Here is a 25,061-nt window from a genome sequence, read left to right as displayed (position 1 = left end):
TCCCCATCCAGTCTTGTCTGAAAAGTGTTTTTTCTACATCTTTTAGGTGGCTAACTAAATCGCTAGTAGTTAATTCCAGCCCGTCTAGCACCACCACCGCACGTTTTCAAAAGTTGGACAAATATCCAACCGTAGATTGCTTCAAAGCATCTGTGTGGTCCTCTTTCAGAGATCCCACAACGGGAAATAACTTCCTATAGAGCGACAAATTCTTCCAGTCCAGCAAACAGACCAAATATTAATCCCAATTCAAATCTGAGCACACAAATTGATAAACAAGCCGAGAGCTCACTTCCACACCCAAGACTCCACCTCGTCATACGTCAAAGCTCTGGTTTTATGGCTAATTTCCATACCGTAAAGTAGTTTTGGCACTATTTTTATCACATAGAATGCTATCAAAGGACAGTGTGAAAATCGGCAGAACCTAGATTGAATTTTCCTCATCTGGGCAACAGCTTGGGTAACAAGCGAAATCAAGGTGCCAGAGCTGTCAACCGAGTCCATTGTTACGTTAGGTTATTGGGCATTTGTTCTGCGCATTTTGCCATTAGTATGATACCAAAGCTCGGAGGGTTAAACGCCCTCTGCGACCGCAGTCGAGGTCAGTGGAGAGAGTAATGTAGTAAACCGTGCTTGGGCACACTCAGTATTTTTACAGCCATGTGATTCAAAGCAGATTAACAAGCATCAGAACCCATTTTTCTTTTTGAGGCACTAATTCATCTAATAACATTTTTTATTTTCATTAATGCTTTGTTAATTAATTGCAGAGTAAGAACTGCCTTTGAAGGCCCACCTGGGTCCTGTCCAAGAGGAGACGTCATCCACGTACGTAAGGTATGGATCAGACAGAGTAGAAATCCTCAGGGGAGCAAATAAAGATTTTAACAAAAAGTCTCCCAGATCAGACAAGTACAGATTGAACAGGCAGGGAGCCAATACACAGCCCTGACGGAGCCCCCTCGTAGAACGGAAGCTCTCCATCAGGAGACAAGTGTTCTGGTGCAAGTGGACCAAGATGGACAGTAAAGTCCTGTGTATCTGCCAAACCGTTAATTGACACCACAAAAGGTTTTGATTGATACAATTAGATGTCCTCCTAATGAAAGCCTCAAGGGACTCGATTTATAAGTGAACAAAAGCTATATCCCGTTCTGACTCCCTAAACAGGTGGAGGAATTGCTTCACCGAGACGGCCAGTGTTATCCGATTACTTTGTGAACGCCCCTGTGTAGAGTTAATTTCGTTAATCACCTCTCACAAATTTCAGGAGTTGTGTTGGGTTACGATTTGTAACATATCCTCCTATTAGCATTATTATTTTCTCTTATTTTAGATGTTGAAGTACTACATAGGAATACAGGCATGGAGATTTGGTCTGAGTTTACATACTGTGAGCAATTCACCTACAGTGTGGCAGCAATGTTGACAACTTCTCTTTTTGCTCTCTCCCCTAACCCGTTTTTTGTTTATTTTAGAAATTGATGCATTATGTTTTAGAGATCATGCCGTGATGACAGACCAAGTACGAAATGCATTGGCTTTTTTTGTCGGTTTCTTTTGTATTTTGAACCCGTTTGGCACATTAAGCATCTGACCCCATGTATGGATGTTTGTTTCAGTATATCATTATGATCTCTTCTAGATTGATGCCAACATTGAATCAGCTGTTTGCACTATTGTGAGAGCGAACAGTACCTAGGAACCCTGTATCCAGCTCCCTCAACTGGGAACATCCAGGGGCCTGAGCTGCCTCTCATCCATCAAACTTGCCACACCCCTTACATCTGTTGTGGCCGGCTACTCTCCGTTTTGACATTGCACAATTTTCTTCAATATTCGTTCTTCCCTTGGGTCTTTCTCAAGACAAGCCCAGCCTCAGGCAGAATCCTGTGCCGAAGACGACATGGGAAGCCTGCATCAATGGCTACCACCAACCACAGCACTTTCTTCTTTCATCCACTCTGGCTCATACTGCACAACATTGGAATTACCGATTATGGAATAATCACTATTCCCAATGGTCTTGAGGTCCCTCCAGCAATAGCCTATCATTGTTATAAGCCAAGGTGTCCACAAAACAACTTGCACCACCCTCTTCATCATCAAGGGTCTCCTGTGGGCTTCACCCCCACCTTACTTCCAGAAACTGCTCCTTGGAACATTTTCGCAGACAGTAACTATGTCCCCGCCAAAGACTGCCACACATCTACAAAACTGGGCCCATTGGTCCCTCTTGAAACTTTCTAGTCTAGATAAGACCAGTGTGTTACTTGCTACAGCATTTTCTCTTCTAGCAAAGGCTCTTTACTGAACTCTAAAAATGCCTTGTTGAAACTGTTTTACTTGTGACATTGTGGCATCTTTTATTTTTATAAAATGTATATTTAAGTGTAGCAATGTATCTGTTGCCTTTTCATACATATTAGATATTTATCAAAATAAGGCATGCAGATATTCTCCAATTTCTGTATTAATGAAAAGTGTGCCCTGTACCAGTTAGCTACCTTACTCTACCTTTTGAGAGGTAGGCTTGGGCTGTTCTGTGACAACTACCTCCCAGAGAGCCTGGTGAGCTTGAGGGGAATCGCTAGCAGTGCCTAAGTCAGGAAGATACACCTGAAGACCCTGAACACAGGGGCTTTAGGAAAATCTTTGCAACACCCACAAACTTGCTGCACTGCAAGGATAGCCATTAACTGTCTAATTAACAGCGACACAGACATGGATTGTCTTCCAATGCCCAGTTATTTGCCAATTTGCCAGCTCAACCTTTCCCTTTGCCCTTACACCAGACTCCACTAAACTACCAGTGGGACACGAGGGATATGCAACAAAGCAGTATGATCACCTGTGCCATGGCACTGAATATGCGCTGGCTGTAGGAGACAAGTGCAGCTTCCTTAGAACACAACTTTGACACCATTTACTGGAGCATGGAGGCTGGTGTGGCAGAGGAAGTAACAGATGCCCAGCTGCTGTGTTGCTGCACTCTCCTACATCAAACCCGCTTCCCTTCTCGCACTGTCCATTTTAGATGGTCTAGAAAGGTGCATCAGGCCAGTTGTGAGGTCAATGGCACATCTTTATTGATCCAAGGCCCATAAAAGTGCTGAGGGTAAGGATGAAGGTACAGTATTACAGCTGTTCCTCCCCTGATGGGTTGCAAGGTTTCTTAAGGTATGGTTTTATACAAATTAGTAAAGTTGTGTGGATCTTTGCACTTTTCAGCTGCAGTGTTAAGATCAAAAGGAAAGAGTTCATATAAGCTGCGGTTTCTAAAACGATCACAGTAAGAACACAGCGGTTACTCCTGCATAAAAGGTCAGGTCCCCACCTCAATCTTACCCTGGTCCGATCTTCCACATTGTAGATCCGAAGTTGCATGGGGATGTTAAAACTGTGCAGGAAGTTCCCTCCGAATACCAGTGTGTCACTGGGAGTGTACACCGCATGGATCCATCCTGCAGAGAAGGCATTATTTAAGAATTCATGCTGCTAATAATTTGAACTCATCTTTCACTGCTTGAGCATATACAGTGACGAAATGAGAACAGTCAAGCTATACTGCAGACCTTAACAAGTCACACAGACAAAACCAAAGCCATAGCTCACAATACAAAAGTGTCACAGGACATTTCAGATTTTAGGAGCAGAGCATGGCTCTCAAATTATTGCCTTTTAAAATAGACACCACTTTCAAGTAGTACAAGTTACTTCCTTAACAGTGATACTTGCACTGGTAGTTCTTAATCCCCCATCCCACATACTCATGAAATGTTTTATCCACAGACCAGGAGACCAGAGGATGCCTTCCACAGGAAAAATGTCAGACATGCATAGAAACAAGAGGCCAATAAAGATCACAGTCTCCTCCCTTCAATGTGTATGCCAGTTGCCCACTCAGTTGGTTTTTCTATCTACAGGACAACATTCGATTTATTGGAGTACAAAAATGTCCAGAGTGATCAAGAAATTAATAGTTACTCACCGTAGTGACTAAATTACTTATAGTCCATAGTCCCCTTTCCTCCATACTGCATGGGCGTCCCTCGCCAAGGACATGAGTCAGAACCTTTTTCACCAGAAGAAAATCATCTTCCCCTTAAATTTAGAGGCACGGCCCTGTGAGCATGAGCTCCCCTGACTCCACCCACCGGTGCCACTCCTCAGTCCCCTTTTCCGCGTCAACGGGAACGGGCCAATTTCACCAGCGCTCCTGGGTTTGGATTCGGCCATGTAATACCATGCGCTCTTCCCTGGACTCTGGCGCCACGCTCATACCCGGGAGTATGCAGACTTCAGCAGGTGTCCAGACTGCAAGGGGCACTTCCCCGACATCCGAACCCCATGCGCTTTGCCTCCACTGCCTTGGTCCCGACCACGGATGGGAGGGTTGCACCGCGTGTGACTCACTTTCCTTGCATGCTTTGAAGACGGGAGACAGAACCTTTTTTACCAGAAAAAACCTTCCGCTTTAAATTTAGAGGCGTGCGGGGACGCGGCCCAGGGAGCATGCGCTCACTGACTCCGCCCACCGGCAGCACTCGTCAGTCCCAATTGACGCGTCGACAATATTAAAATTGCCTAATGACACCAGTATTATTGGGGGTGGGAGGTATGGAGGAAAGGGGACTATAGTCACTACGGTGAGTAACTATTAATTACTCCTAAATCCATCCCCTTTCCTCCATACTGCATGGGCGATTACAACTGTATGTAGACCCAGGGTTGAGAGGTGACCCTCCTTAAGAAAATAAGTTCCTTAGAACCGCCTGTCCGAAAGCTGCGCCTGAATTAGAGCCAGCGTCCAAACAGTAGTGCTTGCAGAAAGTCAAAGGGGTGGCCCAGGTGGCCGCCCTGCTGATAACCTGCCACGGGACCGGTCTCTCGAAAGCGACAGCCGTGGGCTTGGCTCTGACAGCGTGGGCATGCATGTTAGCTGGAAGTGGCTTGTGCTGCCCCTCATAGCCCTCCACGATGGCCGAAACCATCTACCTTGCTATAGAGGCCTTGGATGCCCGATACTCGGGCCTTGACCCACCACCCCCCGAAGGTGACAAACAGAGCGTCCGACTTGCGACAGCTCTTGGTCCTGTCAAGATAAAATTTCAGATCACGTCTGACATCCAGACAGCGCAATACCCTTTGAGCATCATCCTTAGGATCAGCAAAAACATTGGTAACACTATCTCCTCGTTTAGATGGAAAGAAGAGACTACTTTAGGTAAGAATGCAGGATGAGTTCTCAGGACCACATTATCTTTGTGAAAAGTAGTATAGGGTGCTGATGCTACCAGTGCCTGGATCTCACTGACTCTACGAGCAGAGGTGAGATCCACCAACTGAGCTGTTTAAATGGTGACCAATCGGATGTCCATGGATGCCATTGGCTCGAAAGGTTTGTGTGCTAGGGCGCCAAACACTAGATTGAGATCCCACACAGGATGTGGTTTCTTAACGGGCTGGTAGAGCCTGTTGAGGCCTGCCAGATGTCGTTTAACCAGCGGGTTAGAGGTGGAGAAGACAACCTCCTCAGAGTTTCTGTAGGCCCCTATGGTAGGTGCGGCATGCGTCGATTTACACACTGTAGTGAGCGAGGTATGCAGAGAAGGAGAGCACATCGTCCAATGTGAAAGTAAGGGAGTCGATCTCATTAAGAATCCGCCCAGTGACAGAACCTAGTCCATTTACTCTTGTACTGGCTCCTAGTAGCCTTGCTTCTAGCGCCTTGTATGATGGCTTCAGTGTGACCTGTTCAGGAACCACGCTGCTAGGGCTAATTTCTGTGGAGCAGGGTGGACCACCCTGCCCCACTGCTGCGAGAGGTGGAGATCTGGGCCCAGCGGCAGGTGAATGGGTGGCCTGTCCGAGAGGCTGGGGAGCTCCGAGAACCAAGGTCTCACCGGCCACCATGGAGCCATCAGAATGATGCGGAGGTGACATGACTCGCTTATCTTGCAGATCACCCTGTGCACCTGGGGAGTGGGAGAGAACGCATATGCTGCCATGCTGTGCCACTGTATCTGGAAAGCGTCGCCCAAGGAGCTGGGGTCCTGGCTCTGCCAGGACGCAAACTGCTGCCACTTATTGTTGTCCCAGCAGGCAAGAAGATCCACCTGAGGATGCCCCCATCTGCTGAAAATCCCAAGCAGCACCTGATCGTTCAATTGCCACTCGTAATTGTCCGCTCCCAGTCTGCTGGGCCCGACCGCTTCCAGGTTGGACTCCCCCTGGAAGGTGAATGGCCCTCAGGTAGATGTTTTTCTCCAGGGCCCAGTCCCACATGCTGACCGCTAGGTTGCACAGTGGAGGGGACCTGGTATCACCCTGCTTGTTGACATAGTACATGCTGGTGGAGTTGGCCATCTAGGTGAGGGCGACCTTGCCCCCAATGAGCGGAAGGAAATCTTTGAGAGCTAGCCAAATAACTTTCAGCACCAGCCAGTTGATATGGGACTGCTGCTCCTGCAGGGACCAGATTCCATGGACACGGTGGCTGTCCAGAGTAGCCACCAGCCTTACAGGGAGGAATCTGTGGTAAAGGTGAATTGAGTGGCTGCCTGTCGGAAGGGTTTTCCCGTCCACAGGTTGCAGTCCCTGGACCGCCAGGTGATGTCCGGATGGAGAAAAGGAGGAATGCTGACCACCTCTGCCTGGGAGCCCCGCTCCCGATTCCACGATGCTGCGAAGTGCAGCTGTAATCTCATCTTGAGTCCTGTGTGGGGTACTGCCAGTAGGACTGCTGCCATGATACCCAATAAATGCTGGAACCACTGGGCCGAGGTCACCTCTCGACTGAGGAAGTGACATGCGGCCCCTCTTGACGGCCATGATCTTATCCCCTGAGGCAAAAAAACTCAGAGCTTGTGTCCCATATGAGGCCCAGAAAGGTCAGGCTCTGTGTAGGCTGCAGCTGAGACTTCTTGAGGTTGATGAAAAACCCCAGCTCGTGAAGTGTGATCATAAGGGCGGAGGAATTGTGGTGAACCACCTCTGGAGATCTCACCCTGATGAGCCAGTCGTCCAGGTACGGGTAGACATGGTGGCCCTGGACCCTGAGGAGGGGCTGCCACTGCATTCATCAGTCTGGTAAATACCCTGGGGGCTGAGTTGAGGCCGAAGAGTAGAACCTTGTATTGGAAATGGTAGCGCATGATCCTGAACTGTAGAAAGGAGCTTTGCGGCTGCCAATCGGGACGTGTAGATAAGCGTCCTTCAGATCCAGGGAGCAAATCCAGTCTCCCCTGCACAGTGTCTCTGCAATGAGTGCTGGCGTAACCAATTCTTGAAGACGGGCAGAGGTTGAGGGGGGAGAGGTCCAACACAACTCTCAGTCCAACACAACTCTCGGGCCAACCTGGTTCTTTTTAAGCGAAAATCCTGGAGAAGAAGCCCGAGCCTCGCTGGGAGGCTGGTACTTCTTCTAACGGCTGGCTCTCGACGGGCATACGGACTTACGCCAACAGGGTTGTTGTCCCAATCTGTGGGAGTGGAGGGGAGGAGGGTGGAATCGGTAGGCGGTACCCCGTTGTTGGGCAAGATTGTATGCAGCACCCTGTGGGAGACTACACCGACCATGTCCTCCTGGCAATAGGTAAACCAGCCTTTGGTATAAGTTTGTACTACACAGGTTGGTAATGTGGCTGAGCAGCCAGGCTTATCTCCAGAGAGATAAATGTGAGCAGTAGGGTTTTTACACAGAGATTCACAGTGACAAGTATTAAAATAAACTCTTAAACTCAAGGTTTCTTCATGAAACAATTATTAATTTATTTAACAGTCAGTTGAATACGACTTCTTCAGAAAGGAGCAATATATAAGTAATACAAAAAATACACTTCAAAATACACACTCTTATTTTCTCCAAATCAGCAAATACCCATTTGGGATGACACATATTCTTCCTACACCCTGAGGTAACTAACTAGGACACTGGACATTAATATGTCACTGGTACATTTAGAGCAATACCAATTTTGGTGTCAACGAAAAGGGTTTGGGAATAAAACAAAGGCTAAACAAATATTCTGAAGCTGGTAAGTAGTTTTGAACCCCCAATGCAAAGTAGATTAACCCTTTCGTGAAGGAAATGCACAAAATCACAGGTAGAAGAGTCTTTCATGGAGCCAGGACAGCCAATGTTAATTGAGCAAACGTCTAGGTGAGCTGCAGCACTTCTTGCAGGTAAGTAAAAAGTCTTGCACAATGTTTTAGAAGTCTTTGTAGAGTTTGTAGAAAAAATAGAATCACTGTAGGGCCACAAGCTGGGAGGCTTGTGAGGGGCAAAGCTGCAAGCAACTCTGCAAAAGCAACCAAGACAAGTCTCAACTGAGAATTAGCAAGGCTACACAACAAGAGGCAAGTGCCCTTAGTTTCACGGTACCTATGGTTAGAAGAAATTGGTTGCAGCTGGCTTCTATTCCTGTGTAGGTCTGCAGATCCTGTTGTTCCTGGGCCTCAGTCGTGGGGATAAGAGGGAGGATGTCTGGGACTCCTGCTCTACGAATTGAAGGTCGGCGGCAGCAATGGGCAAACCTCAGATCAGCTGCACTTTGCGGTTTCAGCCCCCCGTGGCCCTCGTAAATAGCACCACTGCGGTTCTCGGATACCACTATGGACTTTCCTTGCATCTGGGGCCCAGAACTCTATTGAGGTAGCTCACGCTTGGTCAGTCCTGCTTCCTGGGAGTCCGGAGGATCTTCCTGGACTCGGGTCCGACTTAAAGACACTCACTCGATTCTGGTGTTCCTCTCCCTAGCCCTTCGGTTCCTGCAGCAGCAATGGAAGTACAGCCAGCTCCAAGAGGATTTCCAGGTGAGCTCGTCTTGGGGTCGATTGGTCTCACCAACCCAAGGGGAGAAGTTGTCCTTTGCAGGTCTTCTCTAGTCGAGGTGAATTTGGAGCTTCAGCACTGCAGCAGGGCTTCACTGGGCAAACCAACGGTCCAGGAGTTGCAGCAGGAGTCTCTTCCAAGTTCTTCTTCGGATTCCTTCGTCCAGTGGTCGACTCTGCCTTCCAAGCAAAAAGCCTTGCCTTTTATGCAGGTTTCTCCCATTCATTCGCAACGTAGCTGTCAATCACACAGCAGGGTGGCTGTGCTCCAAGGACAGCCCTCCAGTCAATTACCTTTTGGTGCATTCCAGTAACCAAGGATACTAAGCACCTGGAGTTTAACATTATCCAGCTTCTATGACTTTGGCCACAACTTCTACTGCTTCTGGCTTCTCAGGGACCTGCACCCTTCCTCGGTGAAGGGGTCTTCGTTCTAGCCAATCTCTTTTGTAGCCCCTCTCGCTCCTGAGACATGCGACTCACCAACAGCTCCTCGCTTCGGTCTCCAACATGGCACCTGCCCAGCAATCACGCCAATCAAGCTCACATGGTGAAAGACAGCCTCCCATCACGTCTTCCGCTGCGCAGCTTCTGCACTCCAAAGTGTAGGGAACCGGAAACCTCTCAGAACAAGCAGGTGAAATCTGCTGCATCCAGGCTCCGGTGTCCCTCAGGTTCTCCCACTTCTACCTCATTTGCCAGCACTGTCTTTTCTTCCTTCTGCGTTTGCTACTACAGCACTCACTCTGGCAACAGTTCAAGCTCCCTCTCATTGCCTGCACCCGAGGGGGCCTTTTATGCTTCCCAGGTGTGGGCTGTTCAGCTTAACTGCCTGATTACAGCCATGGCATGCCTAATTCAGCCCTCTTCCTTGTCCCAGTACCCTTGGGATTATGGGACATGTAGTCCCCGAAAGCTAAATATGTTGTTTTAAGTATTGGCTTGATTTTAAAGGTGAATTTACTTCCTTCAAAATCATTTAAAGAGGCATCATTAGAATTTTTTATAGGGGAAGACAATTTTGTTAAGGCAATAAGTTTCTTTCCATTCTGCCTTTGGGTTTCAGGAAGGTGTTTATCCTGAGCTACTGGGAAGGATCTTTCTATAGGTAAGGCTTGCTCAGGTTTTAGGGTATTTATACCCATATGTCTCATAAGCAGCTCAGGGATATTATAATGACAATAAGCCATTACCTGTTTTGGTAACCTAAAAAGGTTGTTCCTTACAGAGGACAAATACTGTGCTTCATCCCCTTGGATCTCCTCACCACCCTGGGCCTCGTCTCCTCCCAGGTGATCCTCCGGCAGCATACCACCCGCAAGGTCAGGATCAGGACGCGTCTGCATTTCCCTGGCCACCTGGGAGGAGACTTTAGGCAGGGTTTTATTGAGGGATCTGCAGGATTTTTCACAACGGGCAATATCTGGAGCTATCAGCCATATCCCTCATTCTTAGAGATGCTGTAGTGATAAGCATATACAGTCACATTCGTATCTCTCACACACACTCGCAAAAGCATAGTCTAGCTTTTGGTCTCTGTACAGGATTTACACGTGTTACTTTCTTAAATCACACAAACACTGTCACCAACCAGTGGAGAATGTACAGCCAGCGGGGTACAGAGATACATACAGAGAAAAAGGGCGCCTCAGTCACTGTATTATTATTAGGGTATTTATTGTGCGCAGACTTAGCTTTGGGAAGTAATGGAGAGCTTTACAATCACAGAAGGAAAAAAACAGCGAGGGCAGCAGAGTAAAACGGAGCAGGGAGCTAACAGGGTAGGGCGAGGGTGGGCAATTGGCAGCATGGGATCTACAAGCAACAAGGGATACACACTATTAGAGCACATTCAGCATTCACTCCAGTCTCTTAATCATTCACCTAGAGTACACAGTCCTCTTCAGTAGGTCATAAATAAAAGCATGGGAGGAGATTTAAAGATTGGAGGGATTGGCCAGCGGTTAGTAGCCTTTTTAATCACCTGGAGAATAAACTGTATAGATCCTAACAAATCAAAACACTGTTGGCTGGAGGGGTGTGGGACATGGAGAGCAAGTACGAGTTTAAGAAGAGGAGGGGACTATGATGACAAACAAGAATACCCAAGTTCAGACCCATAAGATCAATCCATCTGCTATTCAGACTGATTACCCCTCCATCACTCAGTTTAGCACAGAGAAAGGTCATAAAACACAAAGGCAAACCAGGAAGATTATGCACATGCTAGAAGATCAAATCAGATATGCAACATCAGTGAAATCCAGAAACTGGAAAAAACAAGGCTGATATGCTGAAGATAAAAAGCACCATTCATAGACATGCAAACACGCTCCCTCTAAGCACCACACTGTTGGCAAGAACTGCCTTTGGGAAGGGACCAATGCCTGCAGAGCAGCTCACAGCCAAGACCGATTTAGCCTAATCAAGGTATCATCTCTGCATTATCCTCGGTTTCTCTTTTTTTAAAAGAAGCTGATTTAACGAAAAAAGGAATTGATCACAGAAAAACAAAACAATTCTCACCTGAAGGAATAACAAAGGTATAACCTTGCCGTAGTTCAATGCGCTGGCAATCAGCTACATCATCACCTAGGAAGATATCTCCTTGCTTGCCCGACAGCAGCCAGCTCTCATACATCTCCAGGTTCTGAGAAGTCGGTGGGATCAGCCAGAACACCTGACCAGGAAAAAAGCATGAGGTTACATTGCCATTGAGCAGTACCATATATGTACGCAGTGTGCATAACTTTAGAGCACAAAGACGCTGTTTAAATAGTAACAGTATTAAACACAAATTTAACTGTCTTAGAAGATGTTTTTTATTACTCAAATAAAAGGGGAAATTACCTTTGTGGTGACTCCGGTTCTCTTAGAACTTTCTCACCCTTCACTTTTAGGTTGAGAACTACCTGCACTGCCATACATAAGAATAGCTACTGTCGTATCCCATTGCAGACGGGACCTATCCATAACAGAGTGTCGTCTATGACCAGACCTTGTGCCTGTTAAGGACAGTTTTTCTAAAGTCCAACTAAGGGATTCATAAAACCATACAACTTAGGCAATACAGAATCGCCAACTCTTAGTATAAGTCTGTACCTCCTGAGATAGGGGTTAGCATGGACAGAGCAGCAAAGCTCATCTTTAGAGGGAGAAAGGGCTGTAGGTCAGTACAAAGAAATTGTAGAATAAATATGGTTCCAAGAAACACTGATACAATAAGTATTGCAAAAATAATGGTTTATTTTAAATACAAGCAGGCCAAGATAAATCCTGGGGAAGTAAGTACTGTTCACATAAGTCATAAATAAGTATATAAAAAACAACCCAATGCTTATGGTTTACAAATCTAAGTATAGCCTTATTTAGAGAAGCAATAAGCAAGTCAAGGTGAGTTAAACCAAATAGTTATACATTCAGAATAGCAGTCTGCTGTTCTTGGGGAATAAAACCTGGCTAGTTACTTTTAGATTACTTTAAGTAATTCCATGGTAGTAGACCCCATTGGTCAGGTCATACGGTGTTATTCAATTACAGAATCACTTAATAAACCAACCCTGTTACAAGTATACACCTTGCAATATACCTCACTTTGTAGAACTCAGTTCAGAGATAGTAAAGTAACTCTGGAGGGGCCTTAGGCTATTCAATAATCAGCATGAACATTCAACTATTTTAGAATGCACTTAGGGAAAGCAAAACACAATTATAGTTGAAGAATGTATTTCCAGGTAAGTAATCAATTTATCGGTGCATAACTGTCTAGCTATACCCAGTCTACTTTTCAGAATGGTATTCAGCAGTTCACAGTTCATTAAAGGAATGGTTCGGTCAAAATGTTGTATTGGCCCTAGGGGTTGGCCATGTGTTTTTAAGCCCAAGTCGCTCGATTTTAGAAATATTTCCTATGGACCTTATCCGAGTTTTCGTCCATTAAACACACGCGAAAACAGGCAGTAGGGCGCCGCCATTTTGTGATAATCCTATCACTCCGCATCGCCCTGGCTGACCTGCTTTTGCGCACTAATTCATATCCCTTGCCCCTGAGCCTGTCATCAGCAAACGCGTACCGCCCATTTCACAACGCCAAAGCACGTCTCATGTCAACATTCGCTGCGCTTCAGCTAATGCCGTGTCGCCATGGAAATGGCAGAACGCCTCTTTCCTCAATAAGTATAAACAGACCGTTTCACAACACACAGCAGCAGATTTTCGATTCCATTCCTCTCTCTGTATTACTTTGAGTATTCTGTGACTCGTTTCTGTGCTCTGGTCAGCTACCTTTGTTGCTTGTAGCCCGTGTGAACAGATACCAGTACCATCTCTATAAATTATTTTAGTTTAACACACAATGGCTACGTTAATGCCCTACATGTACGAGCCCGAGTATACCGAGGAGGAACTACTGGAAAGGGAAACACGCGAAAACGATGGGTCTTCGGACGGCAGTTGGGAGGACGATTCAACAGTTGAAGAGCCTGGACCTAGTCGCATGGACGGTGTTTCCACCTGGTGCACATGCAATCGGTGCGAGCTAATGCCAACCGAGGACGAGAACTGCTGCTGCTGTGAAGACTCGGGATGCGTGGCCTACATTTAAGAAGGCGAGCCACGACCGCAATGCATCATCGAGCTGCCAGACTTCAGGGCAGCTTGCCTCACACGGTCCGTGTTGAGGATAATGATGGTGCTTATGCACGAACTTCGTGCAACTGTTCGTCCTCGTAATCCGAGTAACGACTAAGTATAGTCTGCTGGTCATGCCACTCCTATTTCATGGTCTTTTACTATATCCAAAATTACATATACATATCATTGTAACGCATGAAAGTCGTTCAATAGTGTGCAGTGTCTAGATAGCATTTGTCCGAGCAGAATACCATTATTTACAAGAATTGTCATTGACAACAAACGTTTATTAAACTTATCTTGGTCATTTAAAAACAGTTTTTTCATTCCTTTTCACAGGTGGTACAGGCTGGTGGCCTATCGTTCCTTTACATGGTGGCTTCACGGGAGGCTTGGACACCGCGTTCGAAGAGTAATACCCGCCTGTGCCGTTCGTGCCATAAGAGAAACTTTCCCAAGTGACAGCGGACACTACAGGGGATTTTTTCTCGCTGTGCTGCAACCTGACCTGTACAATGTGTAAAGTCTTGTATTTTTGTGTCATCAAAATAGGATACAAAATAAAACACCACATATATTTTAACAATGGTTGTTTGATTTTTTAAATCAATCAAGTGTGTCTCCATTCAAGGATGGACGTCAGACATCTGTGCTCCGAATGGGTGAAGGTCAGGTCGCTGTGAAGCAGGGTGGTCACTATCTAAGCTAACATAATATATTCTCAATAATGCATGCACTAAATAACACTTGTTCAAAGTCTTTCAGTCGGTTATGTCTCTATAAAAGTCAAACATATATCTACACTATCAATTAACATTGGATTATACAGGCCTTAGGATAAGGGTCTTGACCACTATAATACACTGTTTGAAGTGTGGGTCTGTGCTCAGAAGAATCTCCGGTATGTGGCATTTGTTATTGATAGGCAACGATATACTGCAGTAGGGGTCTAATGTTAGTTGGGGATCTGCTAGGTGGGCATCATGGCGTGGTCAGTGGTCGGGCACATGAAGAGAATACCTTACAGGGACACAGGGTCAGATTGGCAGTAAGTTTCCACTGGCGAGGGTGCGTGGGCAAGGACACGTTTGTGGAGATGAACAAGCTATGTGCTTAATTCAGGCTGGTTCACATGCAGCAAAAACAAAGAGGTGATGGCTGGAAGGTTTAGAATGAATCTTAACCACTGGCGTTGCTCTGGGCAACCCTCCAGACCACCGTTCTTCGCCTGCCAAGCCATTACAGAAAGACCATATGCAAATCAGGCTTGGCCCCACCCCAAAAGGGGCAGTCCAGCCCGAACTGCTAGGTCACATCCCTTCTGCACGAGACCACAAGCATCCCCAAACATGTTTCGCCCTTGTTGGGGCGAATCAGTGAGGAGTAGCTTGGGTCTCTAGGCCCAGCAGGCACGGGACCCACGTCTGGGCATACCCGTCCCACTCGGGGTCACACAGCAAAAACAAAGAGGTGATGGCTGGAAGGTTCACATGCAGGACAGTGATCTCAGAGGAAGAGTGATGTGTTACATTTATTAGCTGTTGCAAATACTTCTGGAGTTTTCCAGTCAGAGTGGGAACGAGGGTGGGGGCCATGTGCTCTGCACAGTGAGGCCTGGTCACCAAGATGGAGTGGAAAGGGGGTACAAAAATGGATGCCTCGTGTCCTGCTCAGTGGTCCCATCTACGCAAATGTGAACCAAAGTTAATATCACATAAGGGCAAGGGGCGAACCCACTACTGGAGGCACTTGGTCTACTGAGAAGTAAAGGATGAGAGGGGCCTGGCTCCCACACACTTGCCTGCACGTCCCAGGCCCATCCATCCCACCCCCCTCTATCAAAGGCGGTTCGCACCCGGGGATGAGCGCTGACATGGGGGGGCTGTCACGGGCGCAAACGGCCAAGGTGCCAAACAGCATGTACACTTCAAAAGGTATCCCACGCCCAGGGGCCATCGCTCACATGGCTTCCTCAGTCCCCGTGTCTCCAGGCAGGCCTCCCCTGAGGCAGGCCGCCCCCTGCAATCCACATAAGTGTGTCTCCATTCAGCAGTCTTCCTGTGCCTCATCTGCACACCCCAGGCCCATCCATCCCACCCCCCCCTCTATCAAAGGTGGTTCGCACCCGGGGATGAGCGCTGGCATGGGGGTCTGTCACGGGCGCAAACAGCCAAGGTGCCAAACAGCATGTACACTTGAAAAGGTATCCCACGCCCAGGGGCCATCGCTCACATGGCCTCCTCAGACCCTGTGTCTCCAGGCAGGCCTCCCCTGAGGCAGGCCGCCCCCGTGCAAACCACATAATACCACGACATACACACGTCATTCATTCACAAACACACCCCTGTTTCTAATGCTTTATAAACCACTTGATGTGTCTCATGAGAACACCTTTGTGCTTTGCAAGTCAACTCCTGAACCTTCTACCCGAGAAGCACTGAGATCTATGCTAATCTGGTGGTCGTCATGCTATCTGTGACCGCTTCGAGCAAACTCGTCAGTGTGCTACCTGTGGCCATCTACCTGTTCTCCTGCAACATAGTGCTCTGCCTGCTGAATCCCACTGTTTGTTGGTCAAGGTAAGGCCATGTATCCTAGTCATATTTCGGTCATTTTTACATTTCTATCTATTTGCGATTACAGTACCCAATAGTGCTATGGTCATTGGTCTCATTGCTATTGTCTTGAGTTTCAATTGTTATGCTATCAATAGATCTATTTATTTTCATCTGTGCCAATTGTCATCGAATTGCATCCTTCGGGGGTCCAGTCTATAATGTAAGCATGTTTCCTTCTCGTGCAAGACAGAACATCCAAGGGACGAGTCACATGTTCAGAGTTTAGTCACATCATTTAAAAAATTTCTGTAACTTATGCAAATACTAAGCCGCACATGATGAACTGGTATAGTTGCAGCGACCAAAGCAAACCTTGCATTGAACATGGTATGGCTCATTTACTTTATGACTTTTATTCATCAAGGTTTTATAATAATCTAGATATTTACTTTTCAGAATTTTCAACAATGCCTGCTTGTTCGATTAGTGGTTGCCCTTCGAAGACCCATGCTAAATCTGAAGGCACTACAATGCATGTATTCCCTAAAACTGTTGATCGGATAAGCGAATGGGTCAGACATTGCGGATATCCACCGGAAGAGCTTGAAAGTAGAGTCCAGCAAGTCTTTGAGGACAAGAGGGGTGATCGATAATGCATCTGCAGCCGGCACTTTTCCTCGAACATGTACGCCACATCTTGGATAACAAAGAAGAATAAACAGTGAACGACACGAAAATTGCTCGCAAACGCTATTCCAACTCTATTCGTCCACATTCCGCCACTGGTGAGTCACGTGTCCAGATTTAGCTTTTAGGCCTTGCGGTAGTGTGTAGGTAGCCGAATGGATTAATTGATATTTTAGGTGTTGTGTCCCTTGTAATACTTTCGATATTGATATGAGTGTATAGCTTTTTGAATAATGACATTTATAAATAAATTATTTTTCGATTTTATAACCCCCAAAGGAAATCCATTTATGGGCACAGAGAGCTGTGCTATATTGCGCATTTTCAATAGCATTATTCTCAAGTATTCTGTCGTTTACATGGCAATTTTTTAATATTTGCATTTCATTAACAATAATTTACCTTTACAACTGCTTGACTATCCACTGAATCTGAAGCAAGAACATTCTACATCCGTGACGTGCCCGCAGTTATCAACCACTTCTAGCACGTATCAGGTAATCATACTTGGCTATTCCGCTACAGACTTGTTTTGTGCATGTCAAGTAATAGTTTTTATGTATTGTGTGATTATTTTACCAATTGTTTGGTTAGTGCTTTCCAATTGATATACACCTTAGTCGTCGTCCCCGGTGTTTGTTTTCAGTTATAATTAGTGTTATCCATAATAATGCACGTACTGTCTTTCATGGAGATGCTGAAGCATCCACCACATTGACAACAGCCCTAGATGTTGTTCAGCAGCACGAGGTATGGATACTGACAGCTCCATCGACCGTGATCATCAGAACTGGAACACTTGTCGTTTGATTGTTCTACACCATGTTTCATTCGTGGTTAGCCATTGAAATGTACCTCTGCGGTCGACCCCAAGTGTGTGTTGTGTTTTCAATATTGTAATCCTTACTAATGCAATTACTATGTTTCAGGCAGTTGTTGAAGCGTCTACCCACGCACTTGATGCAGAGCCTGACATTCAAGTAATTCCAGGGGAAGTGGAAGCGGGATCATGTGGATACGAATCGTCGCAACAGCTTTCGGAAGTGCGCACTACATTTACAACATCCATAAATATTCTTCAGCAGCACGCGGTATGGATACTTACAGCTCCATCGAGCGTATTCATATAACGTGATTCCATTTGCTATATTATCTTCCCTATTAACGCAAGTACTGTTTCAGGGAGACGATGGAACTTCCACTACAATCACAAGATCCCATTTAGATGATACAGATGTAAAGAAATCAGAGAAATAAGTCGATCAAATCCGATCATAATTAAATATTCCTTGATTCTTTTAGACAATACATCATTTGTGGTGATCTCTTTATATGTACCTGTGCCGTCGACCCCAAGTGTGTGTTATTTTTACAATATTAAAAACCATACTAACGCAAGTACTGTGTTTCAGGGAGTTGCTGATGCCTCCTCTCCAATACAATCATTCATGGCAGTCCATGCAGAGCCAGAGGTATGGATACTGACAGTTCCATGCAACTAGGTCATCAGAGCTCGAATACCTGTCGTTTGATTGTTCTACACAATGTTTAATTCGTGTTGAGCTATTGAGATGTACCTGTGTGTTCGTTCTCACGTGTGTTTTATGTTATCAATATTGTGATACATAGTAATGAAAGTACTATGTTTCAGGGAGTCGATGGAGCCTCATTCCGTGCTGTCTCTGCGGATACAGAAAATATAGTCATTGCAGCGCAAGAGGAAGGTAAGAGATGCGGAAACGAATCGGAGCTACAGCGTGCAGATGTTGAAGGTTGAGTCAAGAAAGTTGCAAAGAAAAGAAACAAAAATAAGGTTAGTTACAAACAGTTCATAACTTTAGACTTTCTTTGTGCTGGGGACTATTTTATGTTTTTCCAGTCAATTGTACTATACTTTATCTTGTGTTTAAACTGACCATCCCTTTTCCAATCTGTCCTCTAGTTACCCGTGGGTGTACGAACTATAGATACACAGACAGTGAAGCGAATGAGAGATGGTACTTGCCAGACCATTTACACTATGGAGGAACTATTAATTCAGACGCCGCGTGTTGAGACTAGAGATGCTCATATCCAATGGCCAGAACATGAAATGAATGTGTCCGGAGAATCCAGTAAAGTTGTAATGGGCCATTGCTACAGTGCGACTGCACCACCACAAGATGATACTAAATGTATTGAGGATAGCTCGGAAGTAGTCGCAGATCAATTCACACAATCTACACCCGCCAAAAAATTGCCACCAAAAAAGCTGTCAACATTGTTGTATTCTCCCATCAATGTTGAAGTAACAGATGTTGAAATGACAGAAAGAACCAGCAGCAGCATTCACCGACGCATCAGAACCTGATATCGGCGATATTTCTTTCAATGCTGCCGATATGTCCTCAACGATGCAGTCCGAAACAAGTGTGATGCCGGATGACAGTCTAATGAAAGAGGGCAAATACATAGTATTCGACAGTTGTTTGATGGATATTATAAATATGCTGAAATGTGGGCATTCCGTCAGAGGGAAAGTATGTGGGAAGCCATTGATTCATGTGACTCGTCAAAAACAGGGCAGTAACGTCACAATACATGCCGCCTGTAGATTAAATCATACGTTCTCATGGTCTGCACAACCGATGCTGGGGAAACCGCCAGCAGGCAATCTACTGTGTGCAGCTGCATCACTTTTTAGTGGCTCCAGTTTTAGAAAGTTAGAGTCTTTCCTTCAGTTTGTGGGAATTCATTTCATTTCTAAAACGCAGTACTACAAATACAAACATGATTATCTGTTTCCGGCCATTACTGATGCTTGGAAAATTGAACAATTGTCTCTAGCAAGTACATTCGAAGGGAACCGATTCAGGCTAGCCGGCGATGGACAGTGCGACAGCCCTGGATTTTCTGCCAAGTACTGCACCTACCACTTTCAGGAAATGGATAGTAAGAAAATTGTGAGTTCGGTGGTCGTGCAGGTAACACAATGTACATCCTCAGTGGCCATGGAGAAACTAGGATTTATAAAATCAGAGGAATATCTACAATCAAGGGGAATGCACATCAACCTCATAGCCACGGACAGACACGTTTCAATTGCCAAGACAATGAGAGCAGTTCCCACATATTAAACATCAATTTGATGTATGGCATCTTGCTAAATCAATCAATAAGAAAATCTCGGCTGCAGGGGAAAAAAAGGTTTGGAAAGTATTTCACAGTGGTCCCAGTCTATCAGCAACCATCTTTGGTGGAGCTCCAAAACTTGTGAAGGGTCAGTGGAAATACTACTTGAAAAATGGCAGTCACTGATGCACCACTGTACCAACGTTCAACGCTGGTCAGAAAACCTACATTTCCACCAATGTGGACATGGCCCTTTGTCCCCAGAGGAGGCAAGGAAGAAGAAGTGGTTGATTCCATCTTTACCAACACACAAAGCCATTGATAAGATTGTTTTAAAACTCTATCAAGCGATTTGTGGGGACTGACACAGGGCCGGTCTTTGCGTCAGGCAGCTCAGGCAGCTGCCTGACATCAGTCAGCCTCTAGGGGGCGCTGCACCAGCAGTCCACAGTGCCAGTGCTAGAATACACGTGTAACACATTTGTTTCCTAACATTATAAAAGTGAATGTGCCTGTTCATTTTTATAATGTTAGGAAACTAACGTGTTACACATGTATTCTACCACTGGCACTGCTGCAGGCTGCAGCCTCGGCCCTCAGGCAGGGCACTGCTAGAATACACGTGTAACACGTTTGTTTCCTAAAGTGAACGTGCCTGTTCATTTTTATAATGTTAGGAAACGAATATGTTACACATGTATTCTACCACTGGCACTGCTGCAGGCTGCAGCCTCAGCCGTCGGGCAGGGCAATTGGCAAATAAATGAGCAACATTTGTTGCTTTATTCACTTCCCCCGGCCCCGGGTGGTGCCACTGGCGCAAGCCAGGCCCATGGGTGCACGTGCCCTCCTCCAGGCTTTGCGCGTGCACTGACACTGAAGTGAGGATTGATTTGGGCTGGCTGGTGTTGTCGGCCCCGGCCAGCAATAACTACTGCCTGCCGAGGCAAGCACACTTCTTTCCTCCTGCCCCCATCCTCGCAGCTGAGGCCTATTGCTGCATAGGCATTTTATTTATTTTAAAATGGTATTGCGGAGAGGATTGGGCCAACCAAGAACGGCCTCTGCAGGCCACAAAGCTAGACACTTTTGTCAAGGCTCAAGTAGTCATGAAGAAGGAAGCGAGCACTGGTGGTGGACTCTCCTCAGGAGATCAAAGGGCTGGTTCACGGAAGACCTGGGCAGAGTTTCACCGTCAGCAGATCTTATACAGTTGCAAGTTCCAGCGAGGTTGGATTGGTAGTCCGGCCAGCCATTCGGCACTCGCCGGGCCGAAATCGCTTCGAGGGCAAGGCCCTGGGGGCCGGTACCATGCTTGGGCCGGTTTGGGGGTTACTACGTACCCCTAGGTCCCGCTCCCGAGCATATTGTTCGTCGTTCCCTCTTTCCTGGGCATGCACTGCTGACTGTATTTTAGTGCAAGAGTTTCATACATTTCACTGCTCGCTCACACTTGTCTTATACTCTTCTTTGTCATTGTGCTTCTTTTGTTTGAAATAGCAATCACGCTAGTCTAACGAGGTAAACAAACACCTACACGAACATGCCTTGCGAATGATGGTGTGAAGGATGGATGCAGGCCCTGGACCAAAAGCTGAGCGAAGTCTGCACAGCAGCTGGCTTAGGAATGAGACTCAGCAACTACTGTAGAAACCGTCTCCATGGACGGTTGGCCCGTCTTCAGTATAATGCAAATACCCAGACTTGCAGAATGCATGCTTCACTTTCTTTGTTGCAGTGGGGGCGACATGCTGTAGCATCAATTCATGCCCTTTAAAATAGCCCACACAGTGCAGCTTCTGAACTCCTTTAGCACAAACGCTGGGAAATGGCCATGACTAGCTAACGCCACATTAATCAAAGCCAGGTCTCTAAAGAATGGTTCAAGTGCTGGGGAATTACCTGCTCACACTTTCTGTCGTGTGACCAACCAGTGCGCAAAAGATGTTTTAGAGCGTGGGGCTCTTGATACCACCTGTTTCTGCATTTGATACACCAGCAGCTAAACACACCCCAGGCAGGCAGCGCCTTCTGCATAGTCCATTTCTCTCCCAAGCTCGGGACAATGTTCTTTACCATAATGGAGAATGTGAAAAGGCGCAGGGGCTGCAAGGCTGGGGGTTGGGAGTGGAGGGAAAAGCGCACTACGCTTGGGGTACACTGGAGATGCTGCCGCTGATACCCACAGTAATCCAAGTCCCTTGAAATTAAATTCGACTATACACTGCACAATGTGCACGGGCCGCTGTTATTCAAGCAGCACGCAACTAGTAATTTGCACAAAGTAAACTTAACGAGTCCCAAGAAAAGGTTGCCTTGCACCCTTTAAGAATTTGATTGTTTTTGTTTTTATGTTGGGATGGTCGACATCATTTTTCTTTGCGATCTTACATTTTCACGGTGCTATCAGGAGCTAAAATTAGTGCACGAAAGAAACATTTAAACATTTTGAGAGTTCACGAGCATGAGCGAAACAAACCCCAATACTTGAACTGCCATTTCCCTGCCACGGTAATGCACTGCAGTGTGTTTCAATGTAAAGTCCACATTGTAATGTCATAATTTTAGAACGCCACCTCTCCAACATTTACATTGGGAGCTATGTTGAATTTTACATGCATGTCATCTCTCTGTATATGTTTAAAGTAGACTTTACCACTCACATGGAGTAGTGATATTGTTTAAGTGTGTCCCTCCTAAATATATTTAACTTCCCGTGAAATATTTAATGCAATACATGTTGCATAAATGCATGTATTTTAATGCAGAGATAGACAGGTTTGTACAGCTATTGGTGTGTATGTTGCTGGTGCTTGTTCTTGGAGGTTCGAGTAACACTGTTTAAAACCAGTTCATCGCCTTTTAAGAGAGGCTAAATATTTTGAGGTCATACGAATGACAGTGTAGATCTGAAATTGTCGATTCTCTGACCCGAGTCACAGCAGCAAACTGGTCATTGTTAATAAAAATGAAGAGCAAAAGCAAACTAACATAACCAGGCCTGTTCGGGTTTGACCCTCTTATTGCCGTTTACTGAGGGCTCAGCCCATGACACATACATGAGATCAAAGGTCGGGGGTTAGGGGGCGCCAATGTGCTTCCTGCCTGGGGTGCAATCTGGTGTAAGACCGGCCCTGCTGACAGAATTCTGTCACAGGAGGTTTGGAGGTGTTCCACAATATGTGCCTAAAGTACAGGCCAAAGCGCTTGCATTTCAGCATATAGGGCATGAAACATAGGACTCTACTTGCGGTCTTGGCCCATAACGAGAATCTCTGCCGTGAACAATCTAGGACTATGGGTAATGTAAGGATGCCTCACTACACTAAGGTGTTTTCTAAAAGTAGTAAGCAATGGGTGATCAAACCAGTCTATGAGGAAATGGAGTTCGACTTTGTAAAAAGCCTTATTGTTGCTGTACTCGAGAAGCACAGATATGGAATTTTGAACGTTTCTGTGGAGAGCACTGATGCATTGCCACCAAACATTGCCACTGTGCCATGTCCACCCAAAGCAGAGCTGGTTGTGAAGTACAAATCCCGGTTTAAATAATTGTAATATGATTGTCTTTTTGTAAATAAATGTTATTTTACAGTGTACATACAAAGTATGCTAACCCTAACCCCTCCCTTCACCATCCTGGGTGGCGAACAACCTGGGTGTCATCTTTGACTTCTCTCTCTCTCTATTCACCCCCTATCGCTGACCTTGTCAATATGTGTATGTATATATTTTTGTTGCTGTAACTAAGTTTCGCAATCTCATGTAAATGCTGCGCGCTGTTAACCGAGGGGAGGCTTGCGTATTGCAAATAATAAAAACAAAAACAATAAATCTTACTTTCAACTCAACTCCTCGGGTACGTTATACTTTCCCTGACTTTCCCCCAAAAAGTCAATGTCTCCATAGTTATGGTTCTCTATGGCTGCAAAGCTCGCGGACAACGAGGACAAAATTGGGGGCCTCAGACCGCGCCAAGCGAGCTGTTGCAGAGGGGAGAGAAGCCAGTTCGCATTTAATATGCCAATTGCTGAATATTCTATAAACATTTAATGTTAAATAAATGTACTTTACCAAATGTACCGTGTTGCTGTTTGATTTGAAAGTAGTTTCATATTCCGAATTGTGGCACGCTGTGTTGCGAGTTGATCTGTGTTGGTTTCCGGGTTCTGTGTGAAGTCACGTAGAAGACGACTGGGTGCGTTTGCCTACGCAGCACAGTAACGTCACGGAGAGAGGCGGGGAATATGAATGTTTTGATAATGTCAGGCTCAGGGGCGGGGATATGAATTAGTGCCGCAAAAGCAGGTCAGCCAGGGCGATGCGGCAAGTGATAGGATTATCACAAAATGGTGGCACCCTACTGCCTGTTTTCGCGTGTGTTTAATGGATGAAAACTCGGGTAAGGTCCATAGGAAATTTTTCTAAAATCGAGCGACTTAGGCTTAAAAACACATGGCTGACCCGTAGGGCCAATAAAAAATTTTGCCCGAACCATTCCTTTAAGAATAACTACTTTTTAGATGGGCTACAAGCATCTCAAAGATAAGTATTAACTCCAAGATTGTTTTAGAAATGCCCAAAAGCAGATCAGAGAAAGCAAAACCCAACAATACGCTTTCAGAATGACAATCTATTATTCAAGGTAGATAAAACCTATTGGTAAGTTTTTACACTCATTCACTTTAGAAAAGATAAAACAGTACCAACTCATTACTTTTCAGACGGGAGAAACACCATTCAAAGTAAGTAAGATAACATACCTTTTAGAGGGGCAGTATGCAATTCAAAGGTAAGTATAAACTTAATGACACTTTGTAACTTCTTCTTACAGCGATATAGATACCACACTACCTTCTTTAGCAAGCAATGACTTTTACACTTGTTATAGTTTACAAGACAGACGCCTTATCTTTTAAAGTCCTTCCCTAGTCTATAGCATGAGATTTTTCAGAGGCAGAAGAGGGACCTTAGTGTCCTAGGAGTCAGCTATAGGAAGGTCAGGATAGGTTTCAGTTGCAGATAAGTCGGAGTGCCAGAGGATATCTTTTTCAACATGTATAGCTTTAGAGTTAGTGAAAAGTGTTCAGGGACTTCACAGAAGGCTCCCTATATGTTTTCCAGCATTAGGCCTGAGCGAATGGTATGGGCAAACTCCCAACCACAAGTATAACCCCCTCAGCCTCACAGTATTCGGCAAACCTTAAGGTAAGTATTACCCAAACCAACACAGTA

At 45.7% G+C, this 25,061-nt stretch overlaps 1 protein-coding gene across 6 annotated transcripts in view; it reads right to left on the bottom strand.

Moving 5' to 3' along the window:
* The window catches only part of KDM2A (lysine demethylase 2A), a 1,348,567-nt gene that overhangs the window by 582,637 nt on the left and 740,869 nt on the right, over window positions 1-25,061 (bottom strand). For all 6 annotated transcript variants that reach the window (XM_069628943.1, XM_069628942.1, XM_069628941.1 and 3 more), the window contains 2 exons: window positions 11,365-11,518; window positions 3,352-3,467 (listed from right to left, as the gene is read on the bottom strand). In XM_069628943.1, coding sequence (XP_069485044.1) covers window positions 3,352-3,467; window positions 11,365-11,518 — 270 coding nt within the window. The remainder of the gene's footprint in view (window positions 1-3,351; window positions 3,468-11,364; window positions 11,519-25,061) is intronic.

This window comes from Ambystoma mexicanum, chromosome 12 (genome assembly GCF_040938575.1).
Source record: "Ambystoma mexicanum isolate Mex_15411 chromosome 12, UKY_AmexF1_1, whole genome shotgun sequence".
Lineage (NCBI taxonomy): Eukaryota > Metazoa > Chordata > Amphibia > Caudata > Ambystomatidae > Ambystoma > Ambystoma mexicanum.
Note: the sequence above shows the minus strand (reverse complement) of the source record. Positions and strands in the feature narration are given on the sequence as shown.